The 17,793-nt window shown below is 40.4% G+C and overlaps 2 protein-coding genes across 7 annotated transcripts; both read right to left on the bottom strand.

Annotated features, from left to right (window-relative positions):
* Window positions 1-874: 874 nt before the first annotated feature.
* On the bottom strand, window positions 875-5,412 carry LOC309697959 (caspase recruitment domain-containing protein 19-like). Of its 5 annotated transcripts, none has more exons than XM_082520212.1 (7): window positions 4,601-5,412; window positions 4,470-4,515; window positions 3,864-4,009; window positions 3,616-3,772; window positions 3,074-3,142; window positions 1,779-1,844; window positions 875-1,649 (listed from the first exon to the last, which is right to left on the bottom strand). In XM_082520212.1, exons 2-7 carry the CDS (start codon window positions 4,510-4,512, stop codon window positions 1,537-1,539), a joined length of 594 nt encoding a protein of 197 aa, XP_082376338.1. In that variant the 5' UTR covers window positions 4,513-4,515; window positions 4,601-5,412; the 3' UTR covers window positions 875-1,536. The 5 variants fall into 5 exon arrangements, with proteins under 5 accessions (XP_082376338.1, XP_082376339.1, XP_082376340.1 ...); XM_082520213.1 differs by having other exon boundaries at window positions 4,470-4,512; XM_082520214.1 differs by having other exon boundaries at window positions 5,128-5,412.
* Window positions 5,413-5,508: 96 nt separating this feature from the next.
* susd3 (sushi domain containing 3) lies at window positions 5,509-10,620 on the bottom strand. 2 transcript variants are annotated; one of them, XM_082520210.1, is made up of 5 exons: window positions 9,859-10,617; window positions 8,110-8,304; window positions 7,094-7,238; window positions 6,437-6,604; window positions 5,509-6,348 (listed from the first exon to the last, which is right to left on the bottom strand). In XM_082520210.1, exons 1-5 carry the CDS (start codon window positions 9,932-9,934, stop codon window positions 6,003-6,005), a joined length of 930 nt encoding a protein of 309 aa, XP_082376336.1. In that variant the 5' UTR covers window positions 9,935-10,617; the 3' UTR covers window positions 5,509-6,002. The 2 variants fall into 2 exon arrangements, with proteins under 2 accessions (XP_082376336.1, XP_082376337.1); XM_082520211.1 differs by having other exon boundaries at window positions 6,119-6,235; window positions 9,859-10,620.
* Window positions 10,621-17,793: the final 7,173 nt, after the last annotated feature.

The raw sequence follows: 17,793 nt of genomic DNA, 5'->3' as shown, positions 1-17,793 counted from the left end.
TGTATATCCATGGCTCCTACCGCTCTGTCTTGAAGTTTAACAAAGTGACTCTGTGGGGGCTGCGCATCAGAGGATGCTGATGATCAACGAGGACTTTTAGTTCCTTTGAAGCGAGTGTATTAATAGCTCTCTCGTGGGAATGTGGATGCCAGAGTGTGAACTGAACAATCACTCTGGTGACATTTCCAGCCCCCTTTAGCACCTCCCAATTCCTCCTCCCTCTCTCTTTGACTCCCCTCTCATCTGTTGCTCTCACTTCGCAGGGAAGACAGTAGCAGAAAAATGCTGCCGAGTGCAGATAGTCTCCTGAGATCAGACACCTTTGCTCTGCTGCTGTGATGTAGACCTTACCTCTGATGTGACTACTTTCCTGCACATTGTTTATTACAAGAAACAGAGAGCATTCAAATGCACCCATCAGGGTATTTCAAAGGCATTCTAGCTAGCAGCATTTAATAGAGCATTTAATCAAGTTAGCTTAACTCATTCAACCAAATTGATTTCCATTATTCATTAATGAGGTCTGATCCCTGCTTCCCATTGTCATTGTTATAGCACGCTTGAATATTTTTCTGTTTTTTTGTGTGTGTGTATGAGTGAGGAAGTAGCGCCCTCTAGTGTATGTGTTGCTGCTGTTGAATCAATTAGATGAATAATTTAACATAATCTCCATTTCATGATGACAGTGCAGTGAACAGTGCCAGAAACTAACCCGGAAAAGCTAATCAATGCACTCCTAATTACCTTTAATTCCCCTTTGTTGCTACACTACGGCAACATATACAGCATTTAATTAATGATGTTCCCATTTCTACAAAGATCTTTGTCAAATATTTGTTACACAAGACTAAAAATAAGATGCAAACACAGGTGATCCAAATTTGCTGTGCTTTATTTGAAAATAAGTAACACTATTAGAGTGCCCTTTATTTTGCAAATTTCATAAAAGGCACTGGAAGTGGGCTAAGGTGTGAGCATACATGTATTTGTTGTGTATTTAAAAAAAAAGAAAATCTTTGTTGTGAAATGCGTTAACAAACGGAGCAATGAAAAAATCAAGTTGTTAAATTAAGTGCAAACCAAGAGCCTTCCCACACAGATGCTCCTACTTGAAGCTCTCCTCAAAATACACTTCATTGCCCACTCTTGGGTTTGTTGCACCCAAACAACCGACTCAGTCTTTAGTAAGTGAAAACAGCTTTGTGGGAGTGCAGCTGCACAGTTACACTTGGTTATTATTACGCTTTAAGCATTTTAGTTAAAAAAAAAAAAGAAATTCATAACTATCTACAAACATGAAATCCAGACAAGAATCATACATACAAGTACTCTGGAAGAACGTTGCATAGTTCTGCCATTTCAGATGTACGCTGTGAGAATTTGTGACAGAATGTGTCAGGTCAAGTTACGTTCCTCCAATTAGTACTTTCGTACATAAATTAGTATTTGAGGTTTAGGAAAATGATGAGTTTGGCACAGAAAAAAAGACATTTTTCATGGCTTCTTCTTCTCATTGCCTCGATGTTTTCATTTTTTTTACTTTCCAACTTCTCCATATGAAATGAAAACATCTCTAGCATCTTTACTCAGTCTTACAGCCGAGCAGTGAAGAAACACTCCAGTGCATCTCAAGGTTTCACCCTCTGTGTCTATAAAGAAGAGCAAAAAAACTGAGTTTTGTGTGTATGGAAGGTATGTTTTGAAATGTTGAACATGATCAAAGTAAGTAAAGTAAGTCTCAAGTCTGTGTCCCTCTCACTTTTTGTGCCACGACTCACCTCCGTAATAGTAGAGTATTGCAATTCCAACTACAAAACCGAAGCAGCTCAGGAAGAACATTGGTCCTGCAAGAGGAGAGAATAAAGTCATTAACTATACAATTATCTGATCAGTCTGCAGTGGCTCATACCTGCTTAATAAATTAGATGATCCAAAAAAAACTAAATACCACAAGCAAACTGAAATAATAGCGATATTCTGAATGGCAAAGTCAAGAGTCCTAAATCTGCTCTGTGTACATAAAGTTGTCTTGCTCACAAGCTAAACAAGCTCCTTGGTATGACTTATGATCAGGAGTCAGTGTTTCACGGCATCTCTGATGACCCATTTCCCTGCTGACATACCTTTGACCCAGTGGATGCAGCTCTGACTGTTCAAAGGAATGCAGGCCAGAGGAAGCTGCTTTATACATGAGCTTAACTGCCCTCACAAAGCTCAAGCTCTCAGTGTGATGGAATGATGAATGGTGGAAGTAAAGAGCAGTGATGGGGCCGGCATTCTGATGCTAGAGGTTAAAAGGTTCAACAGACAACTGCGTTTGCTAAAGTCCACAGCTTAGTTGAGCTTAAGGGGCTTATCTTGGGATCAGCGAGGGGGTACAGAGGGACCCTGACACATACTCACACAAACTGTAAAACTATAATAATTTTTAAAATGCCATGCAGGCAAGATAAGGAAGAAAATGACACATATAGGGCTTTTATGAGTCATTACTTACATATTATCATTAAATATATTTCACAAGTGATTACCAGTATCCGATTTGTTTTCAAATTGCCCCTTAGTTAGTGCCATTGTTGGATTGAAAGTCAGTTTTTAGTGTTTAGTCATATTTTTAAGCTGATAAATCAACAGAATAACTCAAACATTAACAGCAGTGCATTTGTGAGCTTTTCTGCCATCAAGTCAGTGACACCCTATGGATTACACTGTTCATTTGTTTGTTAGTTCATGTTTGTGATTGTATTTTGTGAACGTCATGCAACTAAATCTGCATGATTCCTCCTGAGAGGGATTGCAAGTAAGAGTGTGCATGTTTTTGAAATAAATAAGTCCAATTTCCTGGAAAGCATGTCATGAATTGTCTAAACTATAGCAGAATTAGTTAAATAATTACAGAATAATTACAGAATAACTAAGAAACAGCAACATTTATCGTATAATATCATTGTATAAAATCAACAAATGTTTTTTTTAGTTTGTGAAATCTCAATATTCTTAAATTTTAAAGATTTGAATGATTTACATAGAAACAACCCCTTTTTCTGTTGTTAATGATGGTGATTATATGTACCTCTGTCGCTAAGCACATATCGCTCTTGCCGAACTGTCTTGTCGTTAGTGCATTTTGAATCTGCCACCTCTAAAAACAGAAAGTGAAAGAGGTTAAAATGCAGCATTCCACTTTAACAATAACAACCTGTGAAGTGTTAAATGGCTACTTGGACAGCAGTCTAGGCAGCACATTAGCTTCTCTTTGCATCTTAAACAGGATAAGCCGATGTAAAGCTAGACACAGCAGGGGAGCCACCTTTATAGGACACTTTGGAAGCTGCTCCTGTAATTTGTCTAACCTCATCACACCAAACATACAAGATGCACTTTTTTTTAACATGGTAGAAAAAGCAACCAGTGCTGAAAAAAAAAAAAAAAAGGCTTAGCAGACACAAAACTTATGCTTTAAGGATAAAACCAGAACATTTAGGTCCCACAAAGACATTGGTTCAATAGTTGTGTCTGCAATAAAATTAATGTGAAATGAAATTGAACTTTATGGAGAAGAAACAGCTATCCTCCAATCTGGAATCTGTAGCCAAGAAAAGCTCAATGTTTCACCTCTTTCTCTGACTCTGCTGGGCAGGCTAGAGTAGATGTCCTCTGTATGGATGTGAAGGGCTCTGTAGAATTCATGGCATGCCTCTTCGCCTTTTCTGTGCAGGTGCTTCAAGAGGTCTGCTAACCGCACCTTGGTGGGCACACTTAGGTTCCTGAACTGCAGGGAGACACAGGCTGCATTGAGTCACTGCACGCATCTGCACAGTATGCTTCTGTTTTGTTTGTGTAACACAAATAGCTGCAGTGACCCTGTGGGCTTCCTTGTCACTTAGTATCTGCGGGTAGATCCTGTTGAGCTGCAGGACAAGTCTGTCAACCAGCTCAGTGTCCATCCTCTGATCTGAGCACAGGAACTGGGAGTCACTCTGCAGCTGCTCTTGGTAACCATCGGTGTCTAGTAAAGGAAGATTGATGACAGTGAAAAGACATTGCTTAACAAGGGGTGTCAAGGCCAGCGCTGGTCAAAGCGTGGAGACCAGGTCAGAAACAGGCTATGACCCTGCACAAATGGCTCATGCGACAAAGCCCTAACAGAAGGGCTGCAGATTTTATTGTTAGTTTTAGTAATTTCTTAGTAAGCTCGTCTTGGAATCATAGAATCTTTCATACTGGGATGACGATACTGAGAATAACTACCATGCAATGTAACACTATGACAGTATCTGACACTTACCTACTAATTTAGTTAATAGTTTATGTTTTATGAACAGATGGCAGAAATATTAGTAGTATGTTTGCTCATCAGCTGCAGCCTGTAGCCTGTTTAAGTACACAACTGAGCATAAGAATATCAACAGTGGTCAGGACAAATACAATATCTATATTACTTAATGATTGGCAGTGTGGATATTTACTTCCATAGATCCCCCTTTGTCGTCTTCTTCTTAAGTGTAGCATCTTCTTTTAAGAAAACAGACAATGCTCATGCATATTTCTGGGGGGAAAAACTGGTTCAGAGTCCAAACTATTAACACTAACACCTTACCTGTTTCTGCTGTCTCTCACCATTTTATGCATCTTAAATTGTAGTTGGCTGATTTTCAGTACTAACATTATGCTATAGAAGCTATAAAGTGTAGTGAAACTGACACATTTGCAGCTATTGTATTCGCCTTTCTAAACAAGAGAATAAACCTCTTAGTTCCTTATTTTCAGAACATGGCTAGTTTAATATTTTAACAGGATTTACTTTATCCCAATGTACAGTTAATGCTATAATATCTCTAAGGACTAGACTGACAACAGAGGGAGCTGCGTGTCTTTAATAAAAGTCTGGATGCCTCTGATGACAGAAGTCTGCCGATTTAGTTACCGGTTGCATATCAGGACAAACGATGATACTGACCCATGACAAACTACTAAATAACTATGTGTAACAACAACTACTTTATACTATGACTTTACAGCAACAAGTGGCGCACCCAGAGAGAGAGCCTGGTAGGATATCCTGGAAGTCTTAGCTCTGGCGCAAGGATACGCGCAAAGCACTCACAACAAGGCGAAACATCTTACCCTCGCTTCACAAACCTGACATACTGACAAATTTACACCGTGTGTGAACTTGACAATCGGACCGACAGCCTTCCCGGTAAAACTTCCTGGTCTCCCCCGTGAGTCGGTGCTCCGCTGCCCCGTTACATCAGCACGCTTGGCCGTGGCGTCACCACATGACCGACCTCAAGGCTACATGATGATGTTAATGAGCCGGGCAGACAGTGACGGACTACAGCTTTATGTAGCAGACACTGAAGCACAGAAGTGCAACAAATAATCATACATCAGGTTATTCTAACCTAAAGGCTTGAATAATAATAATAATAATAATAATAATAATAATAATAATAATAATAATAATAAACGTGTTGTTAAATAAACTCTTCCCACTCCAATGCATCACTCATTGTTATTATTATACGTCTGTCATTTATTTACATTTCTCAAAATTATTATTTACACACACGCCAGTTTTTTACAACATCTCTTCTCGTGTCAAGAGTGAACTTTTCCCACATTCCCACACTCTCCTCAGCTGACAGCAAAGTTAATTATATCGCAATAGATCCCTTAAGTGTTAGCCTCAAGCAGCAGAACTTCCTTTTAAGCTCAAATCTCTTGACATCCGAAGAACAGCTCTCTCCAAGACTGGCGTCCTGAAAATGCACTGGCTCCTCTTTACAGACAGGGGGCAGTGTGCCATTACAGTTTGCATAAAAAGGCACATTAGTCTGTCAGATCAATGTCTCTTTAGAGCCATCTCGCCACTGCTGATACACCAAAACATACTGATATAGTTATTACATCCCGCAGTCCTCGTCTATACAGCTGACACTGTTGAACAGATTTAGATATTAAACAAAGTCTTGATTGATGATTTTTGTGTGCTGTCCTCACACTGATATAATCCTTATGGAAAGTTCTTTGGGGTATATATTCCTGTTTGAGTTTATATTCCTCCCAGGGGCCTCATCTGCGGTTAATAGGTTTGCTCCTGATAAACTGCTCTGTTGTCCTTCATACTGCCACACCAAACCAGATCCCCCTGCTGACATCTGGACCAGGCCCGGGCTTGTACTTTGACAGGAGGACAGGGGAGGGCCGGGATACTGAGGTGGGTCAGGTTCTGGCATTTGGAGTAAGAGAGGCTGGTTATAGTCGTGCCCAGGAAGAGCAGCAGGGGGAGGTGTGGGGCCATAGTTTGTGCAGGCAGGACAATAGGCGTAATGCTGGTGACATCTGTGTAAGAAGACAGGAAGTTGGGGTTTTTTTGTTGTTGTTTTTGTTGTCACTGTGGAGCATTCAAATGAAATTCAGCACATCTCACCTGCAAGATCGTATGCTGTCACACAGGGTAGGGCCAGCAGTGTCCCATGGAGAAAGCGGATTCTCCTGGGTGTTGTTGTTGTTGTTGTTGCGGCCCTTATGACTATATCGAGACATGTTGTTCTCCTGGTTCTGGGTTGGCTCCTCCCATTGCCACGGATCTGAGTCACTGGCATAAAAAAACCCATACATGTCAGTATTTCATATTTCACCAGACCTAATATTGTATTTTGGCACCTGTGGTTGTAAATAAGTAGATACATCTATTAATACATTGTATTCAAGCAGTCCTTTTGTTGCCATGCCTTTGTCATGTTTTAGACTGTTAGAATTTCTCTGTGCTTCATATAAATGCCACTTGTTACTCCAAAGAAGCAAAATAAAGACACATACACACATCTGTGTAGCAGATCAGGCCTTATTTTGTGTTCCTGTCCCATTAATGTCTTATAACCCTTAGGTTAGCAATCATTTAAGCTAAGAACCCATCTAATTTATTATGTATGCATATTTATTTGTATAAAGAATCCAGTATTTTGCAGTGTATTGTGATGTATGCTTTCCTTATAATTACATTTTACCAGTAACGATACCTCAGTAGATTTACTTTTACTTTTAAAAAACTTAATTTCAACTTTTCCAGCAATCCTTAACTCACTTCTCCTCCTTTTTCCTTTCTTCCTCCTTGATGCAGTCAAGCAAACAGCAGGTGATGAAGGCCACAGACATGAAGAGGATTATGCCTGAACTCACAAAGGATGCCACCACAGCCACGCGGTAACCAAAATCATTGGGCGACAGAGCTGAAGAGTGACAGAAGAAGAACCAGTTGACTGATGTATTGACTGATTTTTGCCTCATGCACTGAGTGTTTTATTTTTATTTTTTACAATTCCATTCATCATACTTCAAAACCTGTGCATAACAACAACCAGAAGTCTCAAATGCCACCTCACACAAGGTTTGCAGATATTGTCTACCTCACAGACTGCTGTAATATGTCACAAGTGTTTCATTGTCATTATCCAACAGAGACTTGCAGAAATAAAAAGTCATTTTGCAACAAAGTGTTCTTGCCAGCTCATCACTGAAAGGACAATAAAATATAAATTTATTATTATTTTATTTCTTTCAGTGTCACTCAGAAAATTTCATCTCTCCCATGGTGATTGATTCTAAAAAATAGAATTAAAATTCTGCCCTCAGTTTTTCCACTTCCTCGCTGGCTGTACACCTACCTGAAATGATTCCTCGCTGCCAGTTAGTAGCATTAATATTATTGCTTAATGAGATGTATCGACAAACTGCACATCATTTTCCCTCCATTGTGTTCCCACACAAATTAAGGTCATAATTAGTGCAAGCCAAACACAACATAAGCATCTGCGTGTAACTTGGTCCCTAACAAGAATGCCTACACATAATGTTTAATATATATTCCATCACTTTGGAATAATGAGCTGACAGACATTTCAGTGGGAGTTTTGCAGCCTCTGCAGTTTTTCTAGGAAAAGCATTTGAGACATTTAATCTGCATACACACACATTTTGGTAATGCATAATGAATATGCAATTAGGTCCATGAAGTGACATGTACCTGGCTACAAATGGGTTACTAATATGTGCCATTTTTTGTATATTAACTGCCATCTCAAGGTTTTGGTTTCTACTTACCTTGACAATAGGAGTCTCCTGTCCAGTAGGTGCTGTTGGGGCCCATGACACACATCATATCACTGCCTACAAGTTTGTGCTTCCCCGGGCACTGTAGTGATATGACGGTACCCACATTAGTGCCATTTCCCTGGATGATCTGGTGGTTGCCCAATGTTGGCTGAGGCATGGGTGTGCACTGAGCTTTGGAATTACCTAAAGCAGAAAGCTGGAGGTCAGCTGGTGTGGAAAATTTGCAGCAATGTCTACAGTTGTTGCTGCTAATGATGTTTGAGATACTGTGAATATGCATTAATCACACAAAGTTCATCCAAAATTTGGGTACATGTATAATTCATGCATCTTCAAAAGAAAATTTGTATTCATAGGAACGATAAGACAACTTGGAATTCATAGATTGCACAACAATAATTCAAGGTGAACTGTATGAACAAACAAAAAGGGGGTGGGGGGGCACTGCGGATAAGAGTCAGTGTGGAATGGGGCAGTCATTCCATAGCTATCAGCACTGAACCCCTAAAGGGCTGCGCAACACTGCATGACAAAACACAGCCCCCCGTAACAGCCGAGTGCCGTGCTGAGATGAATTCTAACGGTATCAAAGAAGGAAATGTGATAAATCATTAAACAAAAGGCCTGCAAGACTGGTGGAAAAACACAGGCCATCTGGAGCAACATTAAGAGAAAAAAAAACAAGGTTATCATACTGAACAGCATGGAGCTCAGCATATTACAGGACGGACGGTCTTTCACTGTGACAGCTCAGTACACCAGCAGTTCCTGCATGTCTACAAGTCTCAGTCTACAAGAGCATGACTTCACTGTAAAACAAGTAGTTGGAATGCACATAAACACAATGACATGAAGGCGGTGGTTTCCAGCACAACTTGGAAGTATGATGTATTTGGTTTAGGGAAAATCAAAACCAGATTTTTGATTTTTTTTTCTTTACTCTGAGATATCTGCTTTTGGTTTTCACTTAAATAAAACAGACAGGTTACAGGGACTGATTTAGTGGAGGTTACTTTTTCGGGATTTCCATACACCTGTTACCATACATCCTGGGGTCATTTTTGACCCCAGGACAACACAAGGGTTGTTGGAGGAAAATATCCAAGGAGGAGTTGTGCACTTTGAAGAAAGACATGTGGCAGACCATAAAGTGAACCAAACTATATCAAAAGTCGCTGGTAGACAAATAAAAGAAGAAGAGATAATAGTAAACCATAAACAAGATAAAATTGTAACACTGAGACCATTAGTAACTCAGATCCCACCACAAAGACACACTTCGGTGCACAGAAGAATAATTTTATGTAACTTGTATGTATGATCATACATACAGTACATAGAGTGAAATGTCCGGCTGCTTGACGTCAAATCCACCCCTTTTCGTTTCCTCTTTCTGTCTTTCTTCATAACACCTGACAATTATATCAACTAACCGTTAATCGGACACCAATCCACCCTTTTTTTAAGTTTCATTTTATTACTGCGATGTCTAGTTCACACAATCTATCAGGTCTTTATATTACATAGGACCCTAAGCTACTAATCCTTGCAGTGCAATTGTTGTTACAGCAAACACACACATGCATGGACGCGCACATCACCTGAACAAGAAGCACGCAAGTTAACAGAATAAAACTGGCGTCAGTGCACAAGTGACATTTCGGTCTCTCGAGGATCCTGCACGCTGGCTTCGTCTAAATTAAATAGCATCTGGTTTTTCTATGCCATCTCTCTTACCTGACTTATTTCGGTCATTTTTGTTTGCGGTATCAGTCCTGGATACATCTGATATTGATGCTGTTGCCGCGGACATGGTGGTGACACACAGCCGTCTCTCAGAAAGCTCTTCTGGTTGTGCGTAAAGACGGCGCAGCTGTTCTCCTCTGGACCCCGTACAGGGTAAACGAAACGAAGAGTCTAGCTGCTGGCGCGGCGCTTGAGTTTCTCTGTGCGATGTTACTCGCTCCTCGTCCAGTGAACAGCTTGCCACCACCCACACTGCACCGTAACATTCACTTATTCTAATGTTCTTTCTATGCTCTGGCTGTCGCGCAAGCGGATGAGCGCTTGAGAGGACGACGAGAGATGAAGTGATCAGTCGAGACCTTGTCGACCAAAGCAAAAATGACTTTGCGGATTAAATCATGTCGGGTCAAGTTAGGTTTCAGGTCTGCAGCTAACTACAGCTGCAAAAAACAGTCTACCTCAGTAGGTACAAATCAGGATGTGGTTGAAAATGTGCAAAACACATGAACGTGTGAACGTGGTCTATTAGAAGACAATCAAAAGTTACATCCGTTTACCAACGTCCAGCACGAGCACGTCAGCCTTAGAGCTTTCCAGTCTAAAACAGATTCAATTCAATTGTCAATAGTAATAGACTGTTGCCTGCTCAGGGACAAATACAGCACATGCAGGACGACATTTTAAATATGCTGTAAAAACTAAGCATAACTAAGTTTGCAGTGCATCTCTCCAAAGTAAGGCTAAATGATCGTTACATAAACGGAGAAGAAGAGTTGTAATACCTCGATTAGAAGGAGGAAATTTAAAGTATAATTGTGGTAAAGAAGGAGATCCCACCTCTAAACTGAGCCAATGAATTAGGTTTTTCTTTGTTTACATCATATGACATCACATTCCACGTAAATTAAAAAAATATACAGTTTCTCTGAAACTAACCACACAGATTTTTCTTAACGTCATTCTACTTCAGATTTTACAAATGAAGGTTTCCCCACCGCTTTCTTTTCCTTTTTTATGCTGTGTCACATTTTTGTTGAGTTTGTGGTTATCAAACATTCGAGTCATTCAACATGTTTGACTTCTCTGTTCTACTCACAGTTTCCTTCAAACAGTTCACACTGTAAACAATAACCTCCGTGTCCAGGTATACACTTCTTGGCCACTTTATTAGGCACATCTGTTTAACTGCTGTTTAGTAAATACCTAAATGCGTATGCAGCAACTCAGTACATTTAGGAATAGGCACCTCATTGATGCCTTTGGTGCCACACCCATGAGCTAAGAACAGGAAACAGAAGCTAGTCTGCACAGGCTCACCAAAATTGGACAATAGAAGGACTGGAAAGATGTTGGCTGATGACTGTTGATTTCTGCTGCAACATTTGGATATTAGGGTCAGAATTTGGTATTAACCACATGAAAGCATGGATCCATCATATCCTTGTGCCAAGGTGTGGGTGTTATTTTCTTGGTACATTTTGGGTCCTTGGTTGAAAATTGAGCTAAAATTGAGCATTAGTTAAACACAACAACATACCCGAGTATTGTTGCTGACCATGTACATTCCTTTATGTCAACAGCATAAACATCTGCTGACTGCTTCACTGTACTCACAGTTCACTGTACTCAAATGGCTTAAAGTGACCAGATCTCAATCCAATACAGCACCTTTGGGATATGGTGGAACAACACACACACACACACACACACACACACACACACACACACACACACACACACACACACACACACACACAAAGCTGGCCCACATCCTGTATTTAATTCTATAAACGCCCTATAGAGGCTCAGAGTTTCACTTTGAATTGACATTTGAAAAAGCAGAACTGTTCTCTCTCGGTGTACTATCATTCAGAACTCTGATCATGCATCAGACTGTTTTGCTGTATTGGAACGTCCTTGTTTACTTGAGCACATCTCCTCAGACGCATTGAAAGTCTTTTTTCAGACAGCAGATTGCCGCATCATTCATGGATAATGCTGCAATTACTGAAAAACTTACCATGTAGAGAGGCCAAGATTCAGAAGAATCGGTCGTTATCTACCGATTTTCAGGTAAAGAATTTCTTGCCAGAAAGAATTTTTAAAAAAAGTGCAGTTCTTCTGGGGTTATTTTTGCTTTTCTTTTTTGTGCGTGCCTTTACATCCTTCATTGCTATCTGCACAATATTAGAAGCCTCCACCAAAAAAACAACGACAACTACTTTCTCTTTTAAGTTTTAAATAATTCTTTATACATGAGTGGAGTTCAGCCCCAAAATGTCACAGATGGTTACAGTGTTTGTTTGTGAGTACTGAATTTCAATAAGTAAATGGCCTGCATTTATATAGCGCTTTACTAGTCCCTAAGGACCCCAAAGCGCTTTACATATCCAGTCATCCACCCATTCACGCACACATTCACACACTGGTGATGGCAAGCTACATTGTAGCCACAGCCACCCTGGGGCGCACTGACAGAGGCGAGGCTGCCGGACACTGGCGCCACCGGGCCCTCTGACCACCACCAGTAGGTAACGGGTGAAGTGTCTTGCCCAAGGACACAACGACCGAGACTGTCCAAGCCGGGGCTCGAACCGGCAACCTTCCGATTACAAGGCGACCTCCCAACTCTTGAGCCACGATAGCTGACGGAAAGAGAACGTCTGAATATGTACTTCCACTTTAACAGGGACCAATTAAGCTTATTTTCAGCTTCGTGTTTTATATTCAGACTCTACGAGCAGGTTATGATTCACGTACTGACCCTGGACTGTCATCTAAGCCCTCTCCCTCCATTTAACTTCCTCAACTTCCTTCTGATTGGCAGCCTCTCACAAACAGAAGGGCCGAACAGCTGGTGGTGTGGCGGTTGGTGCTCACTGCGTGCCTGAGATGACTGAATCAAGGATATTTGCTCTCACTGACATCATACAGAGCCAAATGCAGAAAAATCAATCTGACACTCATTTTTCAGTGTTGTCTGAAGAGTGAGATTACTTAAAACTTTGTTCTTGTTTAATACAAGCATCCACCGCTGGACAAAAAAATAATCAAATGTATGGCAAAGCAGACTGGCACTTATATAGAACCTTTGTACTCAATTTGAGTACTCAAAGGACTTTCTACTACACTGCAATAAAAAATGCATTATTTATGTCTAAGAACTTTTATCTAGCTCTTGATTCACTCCAATGGATATAGCTGGGTTAACTTGAAGCTCTGTGTCTTACCCAAGGATATATAGACACAGACATGGATCAATCCGCCAACCTTCGGACTTGTAGTTGACCCGCTCTACCATCTGAGCTACCTCTAGTAACAGAAGCTTTGCAAAATGAAAACCATGGAGCGTCTATAGCTGAAACACTTATATTTTATATTCAATGGTGATTGAGGACATAGGAGGTGACAACAACACAGCAAATGAGAGCATTTTGAGAAACTGATCTGAAACATTTGCTACAGCAACAGTAAATTGTTCCTGTGTGCTCTTAGTTGGTACAATTTGGACACTCAGGGCCTTCGGCTTTTTTCTCCACACAGGCTTGTGTTTTCTGTACTCTGCAAAATCCAATAACCCAGCAGGAGACCTGCTAATGAAGCTTGGAACAGTCAATAATGCCTCCTTTTCTGCATTAAAAAGAATAAAGCTAATGATGCCAAGTGTCATCATTGCTGTCTGTGTGAAGAAGTGGAGCAAAGATATTTAAAAGAAAGAGTTGGGTGCAAAAAAGCGGTCTCACAAGAGTGATAGATAAAGATGAGGCAGGCGGGAGTGGTCAGCTCGATGTGTCTGCCCCGTCCCTGACACAGTGACTCTGCTAGGGGGTAACCACTCCATCATTGGAGGTAATTAAGTATAACAGGAGGGGCATCATCTCCCACTGCCAGCGGCCCCATCAACGCTGCTCCTCAAACCAGGCCACATATGGCTGGAGGTCTGGGCAGAGGAGACCAAAGGTGACCTCTCTGTGTGTCCTTGGTTAATTCCTACAAAATGCACCCAGTGAGGCACTAATGTGAGTTGCTTGGCTACCTGTGAATGCCCAAGATATAAGTGAGGCTTCATCTACACAGAGGATGAATGGCTTTGTTTGAGATGTCTGATATGCAAATCAAGCCCTCTAAAAGCATGAGTCATTATACAAAAACAGCAAAACAAGGTCTGTTTTGGAGAACTGCAACACAAGGCTTCTAAAGAGAAGGAAGAACTTGTTTAGAGGCCATCTAATATTAATGTCAGAGTCACGTTAAAGATGAACTTTTTTTCTACCCTGCTGTTAAAGCTATATGGCTGACTATCCTTATCAAACTAAGTAGCGACTACTTCTAAAAGGACATCTCTCTCTCGCACACACACACCAATAGTCTGTCCATAACATCATTAATGCTGCTCTCGCTGTCGTCTGTGTCTGTAATCTCTTAACAAATCACTTTTCCTGGCTGGACCGACGCCATCACTGACTGGGCAACACCATAAATCTGCACCTCTATACACTCGATGAAAGACAGAGGGGAAAATGGAAAGAAAAGGAGATGGGAAATGGGTGGCAGGTAAGAAGAATGACACTTTTGGAGGAAATTGAGTTGATCAAGCATTTCTTTCTTTCTTCAGACGTGCACAGCGTACTGCAAGGGATACACGTCCACGCTGTGTTTCTCAGACACCAAAGAAACGACAATATTTCTGTGCTAGATTTGAGAGACAAAATTCAGGGATTGTTATTATAGTAGGGGTGTTGACTCCTTTAAAACCTTTATACTTGCACTGCGCACTCTGCCATATCCAATGGTGATTGTATAAGTCCACAATATTAGACTTTGGAAACCAGCACTGAATGACAATCCAAACAGATTTGTTTTCTAGTGCACATGCAAAGTGCAGAAATGTGCAAAACACATTTCTGCACACAAAAACACATTTTTTCCTCAGTGATTCACTTATGACACATCAGTGCAATATAGCTGGTGTCATTTCTTAAACAGAATAACTTGTAGTTCCTTACTGTTGCTGCCCAGACTCTACCAGATGAGATTTAAGAGCCGGCAAGGATGACTTGAAGTTTGATGCCGACCACAGATGGAAACCAACTGGGAGGCAGTGGAGGAAAACAACAAAGAATAAAATCAAAAGGTGTAATTTCCTGTGAAATTTGAGCAACTGTGAAACAGAATGCTTATGATCATGGAATAACAACCCACACGAAAAAAAGGGGAAAAATTGTAAGAATTTACCTCTGCAAGTATTACAGATTTATAAGCTGTGAGTCATACTGTGATTTACTCAAAGTGTCCACTTTCCAGCTTCTCTCATGCAACACAGTGGATTTATTGAATTTCTGTTGTATATTTCCACAGGAGAAAAATACGAACAGGACCCACTTTCATGAGTAGACAGAATATCAGAGACATATAAGTCATACAAGAGAAGCATAAATATTTACTGTAAGTTTTCCCCAAATAGAGACGAGGCAAGCAAACTGAAAGAATTTCAGCAGACATTGAATATTTATATGTGTACTCCAGATCTATTTTTGCAGAACCACAACGTGGCCACATGGATTTTTATTGCCTTTATTGCCTTGAATGTTATGTTTTTTAATATAGTTTGTCGTACAGTCTGTGTATGTGATCTGAAAACAGTTTCATATTTAGACAAGAAGGACGTGACATTTACAGTTACACTCACATTGCTTGTTAGATTCATACATTCATTATATTTATCTTTCAATTGTAAGCTTATACATATAGGGACATAATAAACATAATTCTGTCCTTCACATGTCCTAAAAATAGGTAAATACATGATGATGAACAAGAACACATGATGTATTACACCATGTCATTACTGATTTCACAAAAAATTAGGCCAAAAGATGCAGAAACAATGTGGAAAAACACCCTTCCTCCTTCCAGAGGAGTCCACGGGGTAAGTAGCACAATTGATTGACTCTGCAAGCCTCGGTAGCACCTTAATTGTTAAAGTTGATGAAAGTACAATTAGAAAAGACTGAACAAGTATGGTTTGTTTGGAAGGGTTGCCAGAAAAAAAGCCTCTTCTCTCTATAAGAACATGGCAGTTTGGAGAAAACTAAGTACAGCATATCAGCACAAAAACCTCATAACTACTGTCCAGTGTGGTCGTGGAGTGGTAGATTTGGCCTGGTTTTGGAGCCACAGGACCTGGACACCTTGTCTAACCTGTAACATGTAAAACTTCAGAAACTAAAGAGGATAAACTTTAATTTTACCATAACTGCACATCTTCCTATAGCTCTAGAGTTACTGAACCTGAAAATCCAAACCCTCCCAAATCCCTTTCATCAAAGAAGGGGAGACCTAAATGAGACCTAAGTAGAGAAGAAGAAAGCATGAACTACATTTTATTTGTTTTGTCACTTTCCCTGCAAATTCTTAAAGTACTTGAACATCCATGTGTGCCAGACAGTGTTAATAAGACTGGTGCAGCCTGGGCTGATTCCCACTGAGCCATCAACAAGGAGCAAACAGCAGGGTAGCCCAACAGCGCTGAAGACATCAGATCAATGATTAGAAAGTGCAGTGAAGGTGACAGGAATGCATGTACTGACCAGAAAAACATCAGAGAAAGAAAAACGATAAAGTACTTTAAAAGAGCGTGAAAAATGGACATCAGGTTAAGTGAGGTGAAGTGTGCAGATGGTTAAGTGAGGTGAAGTGTGCAGATGCATCACTTTTTGTTTCATGAAGAAGGAACAAAACAGAAACCAAGCAGACAGGGCACTCAGTTTGATAACGGAGAAAAGCATTTGATACGAGGCAGTCCATGGCCTGCCTCGGCTCCACTGGGAAATTTATTTACTTCTTATCTTAAATTTGGTTCAGTGAATGTTCATCTTCTTCCATTCACGAGGCAAATCACGATCGCTACACATTATTACTGGGGGCATTTTAGCAACATGGCCTCAGCAAACCTGTTATAATAATACATGATGTCCACACAGATTGCCAACCTGGGCATTGAGGATTCACAGTAGATACACAGCTTTTGTAAAAAGGCCTTCATACTGAATGTCCTCTTCAGGTTGATAATTGCTAAAGTATTTCCTGGAAGCGGTTCTGAAATACCATTTTTATTTATTTTAAATAAACACAGTACAATACACTATTATATCTGAGGACATGTACTTGTAGGACATGTAGGTATTTTGTTTAGCAGCATCTCACTTGACCCGTTCTCAAAATGATCCATCCTGGAATGATTGCTGCCTTTTTTAAATACTTCTTTATTTCTTTTAGTGATATTTAGATGCTATTAAGCTTCATGTCACTTCACAATGACATGTTCTGGGAAATGTATAAATAGGATATTCAGGTCTATTGGCTTACATCATTATTTATCTGACAGCGAAGAGCAGACACTGTTATGGAAGGAGGTCAGATGGGTTGGACCCTTCATTAAATGTGCTCATTTAGGCTGCGGTATAGTGTTTGCTCAAGGCAACACACATTTACATGTTGCAGCCAGATTTGTTTTAAAACTGCAAAACCTGGGGGAATAAAATAGATATCAAGTTTGCTTATTAATGAATATACAAAGAGTGTACGGTACAATACTGTGCAAAAGTCTTGAGCCACCCTTCCTAATAGGAAAGTTCTTACTGAAAGAAAATTGGGGCGATTGTGGCTCAAGAGTTGGGAGTTCGCCTTGTAATCGGAAGGTTGCCAGTTCGAGCCCCGGCTTGGACAGTCTCGGTCATTGTGTCTCTAACAACTTGGAAAGTCAATGGCACTTATCACTTTTATTCTTCAACACGGCCTGAATTATATAATTTCTTTCAGTCATCTTCGGGAATAGTTCTCCTGGCGTCTTCTTTCTGTGCTTTGTCAAAATGACACTAGTTACACAGAACTACCCTCACTAGCTCAATAATATTGAGGTGTGGA

The sequence above is a fragment of the Aulonocara stuartgranti genome (genome assembly GCF_965226115.1).
Source record: "Aulonocara stuartgranti genome assembly, chromosome: 20".
Classification (NCBI taxonomy): Eukaryota; Metazoa; Chordata; class Actinopteri; order Cichliformes; family Cichlidae; genus Aulonocara; species Aulonocara stuartgranti.
The sequence above is the reverse complement of the archived record's forward strand: the minus strand, read 5'-3'. Positions and strand labels throughout refer to the sequence as shown.

What these genes read in the sequence shown, in the direction of transcription:
- LOC309697959 (XM_082520212.1), bottom strand. Translation starts at nt 4,512, where the DNA reads ATGCTACACTTAAGAAGAAGACGACAAAGGGGGATCTATGGAA. An exon ending in GTGACAAGGAAGCCCACAGG is followed by an intron (nt 3,773 to 3,863) that starts GTCACTGCAGCT and finishes GTCTCCCTGCAG; the next exon opens with TTCAGGAACCTAAGTGTGCC. An exon ending in AATACTCTACTATTACGGAG is followed by an intron (nt 1,650 to 1,778) that starts GTGAGTCGTGGC and finishes TCTTCTTTATAG; the next exon opens with ACACAGAGGGTGAAACCTTG.
- susd3 (XM_082520210.1), bottom strand. Translation starts at nt 9,934, where the DNA reads ATGTCCGCGGCAACAGCATCAATATCAGATGTATCCAGGACTGATACC. An exon ending in AAATGACCGAAATAAGTCAG is followed by an intron (nt 8,305 to 9,858) that starts GTAAGAGAGATG and finishes TTTCTGCTTTAG; the next exon opens with GTAATTCCAAAGCTCAGTGC. An exon ending in AGGAGACTCCTATTGTCAAG is followed by an intron (nt 7,239 to 8,109) that starts GTAAGTAGAAAC and finishes GTCACTCTTCAG; the next exon opens with CTCTGTCGCCCAATGATTTT.